The sequence below is a fragment of the Prionailurus viverrinus genome, chromosome D2 (assembly GCF_022837055.1).
Source record: "Prionailurus viverrinus isolate Anna chromosome D2, UM_Priviv_1.0, whole genome shotgun sequence".
NCBI lineage: Eukaryota > Metazoa > Chordata > Mammalia > Carnivora > Felidae > Prionailurus > Prionailurus viverrinus.
Genome location: NC_062571.1, coordinates 48857610 through 48859475, shown reverse-complemented (window position 1 = coordinate 48859475; position 1866 = coordinate 48857610). Strand labels below are relative to the sequence as shown.

The window sequence follows — 1866 nt, the reverse complement described above, 5'->3', positions numbered from 1 at the left end:
GTTCTATTCAGCATAATAATAATGACTATCACATTACAATTAGGCATTGAGAACACATAGAAACATTGGCATCATATGGCAAGTGAGCTACATGCTTTATCTTACTTGTTCTCACAAGAACATGAACAAGCAGATCCTGTCATCTTCATTTTACTGAGGGTGAAAGTGAGGTTCATAACGGTTAACTACCTTTCCAAAGATAACCCATCTCTCAGGGGTTAGAACTCAGTGTTGAACTAGTAATGAATTCAGGTCCTTCTGATTCAAGAACCAGCTGAATAAACCACTTTGCTATCTGCCTAGCCACCTTCCAGGATAGGCAAATAACTTAATCCTGTGTTCCGCTAAAACCTTTGCCCTCCTTTATGTCTTTATTGTGGGTTAAGACCAGCAGGGATGATGCTGTGGAAAGAGATGCCCATGGAAATAGGGAACGGGACCACTGTCCAAGAATTCACCTTGGAGGGGTTTCCTGCCATCCAACACCTGGGAAAGGTCCTCTTCCTGGTGCACCTGCTGGCCTACCTGGCATCCATTACAGGCAATGCTGTCATAGTCACCATCACCTGTGCTGACTCCCGGCTCCAGACACCTATGTACTTTTTCCTCAGCACTTTCTCCTTCTTTGAGTGTTGTTTCATAAGTGCTGTTATTCCTAAGTTGCTGGTCATCTTTCTTTTAGGCCGGCAAACCATTTCCTTTCTTGCCTGTTTCATACAAGCCTTTGTGTATGTATACCTCGGAGCCACAGGTTTCTTCCTCATAACAGTGATGTCTGTGGATCGGTACATGGCCATTTGCAAGCCCCTGCATTACCCAACCATCATGAACCTCAAGACTTGCTTCCTCTTGGTCACTGCCTGCTGTGTTTTGGCCTTCCTTCTCATCACTGGTCTGATAGTAAAGGTTTCCCAGTTACCGTTCTGTGGCCCCAATGTCATCCCCCACTTCTTCTGTGATCTTGGTTCCCTGATTCATCTCTCCTGTTCTAATACCAGGTTTGTTGAAATGTTGGCCTTTGTCATTGCTTTTTTTATCATTTTGACATCCCTTATCATAACCATCATTGCATACAGCAACATAGTAGTCACAATTGTGCGACTCCCATCAGCCAAGGAGCGACAGAAAGCTTTCTCCACCTGCTCCTCTCACTTCATAGTCCTCTCCCTGATATACAGCAGCTGTGTCTTTATATACGTGAAACCAAAGCAAACCAACAGGCTGGACTCCAACAGGGAGGCTGCCCTTGTGCATACGGTGGTGACCCCGCTGTTGAACCCTGTCATCTACACTCTGCGGAATAAGCAGGTCCACCAGGTTCTGAGAGAGACAATGTGCAGAATGAAAATATCAAGACAAAAATAAAATCACATGGCCTTGGAGTGGAATGGTTCAGAAAAACATTTGTCTTCATTCTGGCCAATGTAGCAGTCCACAGGGTCCTAGTGTAGAATTCTGGCAACCACACTTGATTTCTCCACATCCCGAGCAAAATGGAAATCTGTTAAATTACAACAAAGTTAAAAACATTGTTGAGGGGCGCCTGGGTGGCGCAGTCGGTTAAGCGTCCGACTTCAGCCAGGTCACGATCTCGCGGTCCGTGAGTTCGAGTCCCGCGTCAGGCTCAGGGCTGATGGCTCAGAGCCTGAAGCCTGTTTCGGATTCGTGTCTCCCTCTCTCTCTGCCCCTCCCCCGTTCATGCTCTGTCTCTCTCTGTCCCAAAAATAAATAAACGTTGAAAAAAAAATTTTTTTTAAATAAATTAAAAAAAAAAACATTGTTGAGCTCACACCCCTGTTTATTACAGCATTATTTATAATAGCCAAGGTATGGGAGCAACCCAAGTGTCCATCGAAAGGTGAATAG

The 1866-nt window shown here is 45.0% G+C and overlaps 1 protein-coding gene across 1 annotated transcript; it reads left to right on the top strand.

Moving 5' to 3' along the window:
* Window positions 1-396: 396 nt before the first annotated feature.
* LOC125148364 (olfactory receptor 6C75-like) lies at window positions 397-1365 on the top strand. Its single transcript, XM_047826389.1, has one exon. The coding sequence runs from the start codon at window positions 397-399 to the stop codon at window positions 1363-1365; it is 969 nt and encodes a 322-aa protein (XP_047682345.1).
* Window positions 1366-1866: the final 501 nt, after the last annotated feature.

Coding starts and splice junctions, on each gene's coding strand:
- LOC125148364 (XM_047826389.1), top strand. CDS start 397: ATGATGCTGTGGAAAGAGATGCCCATGGAAATAGGGAACGGGACCACT.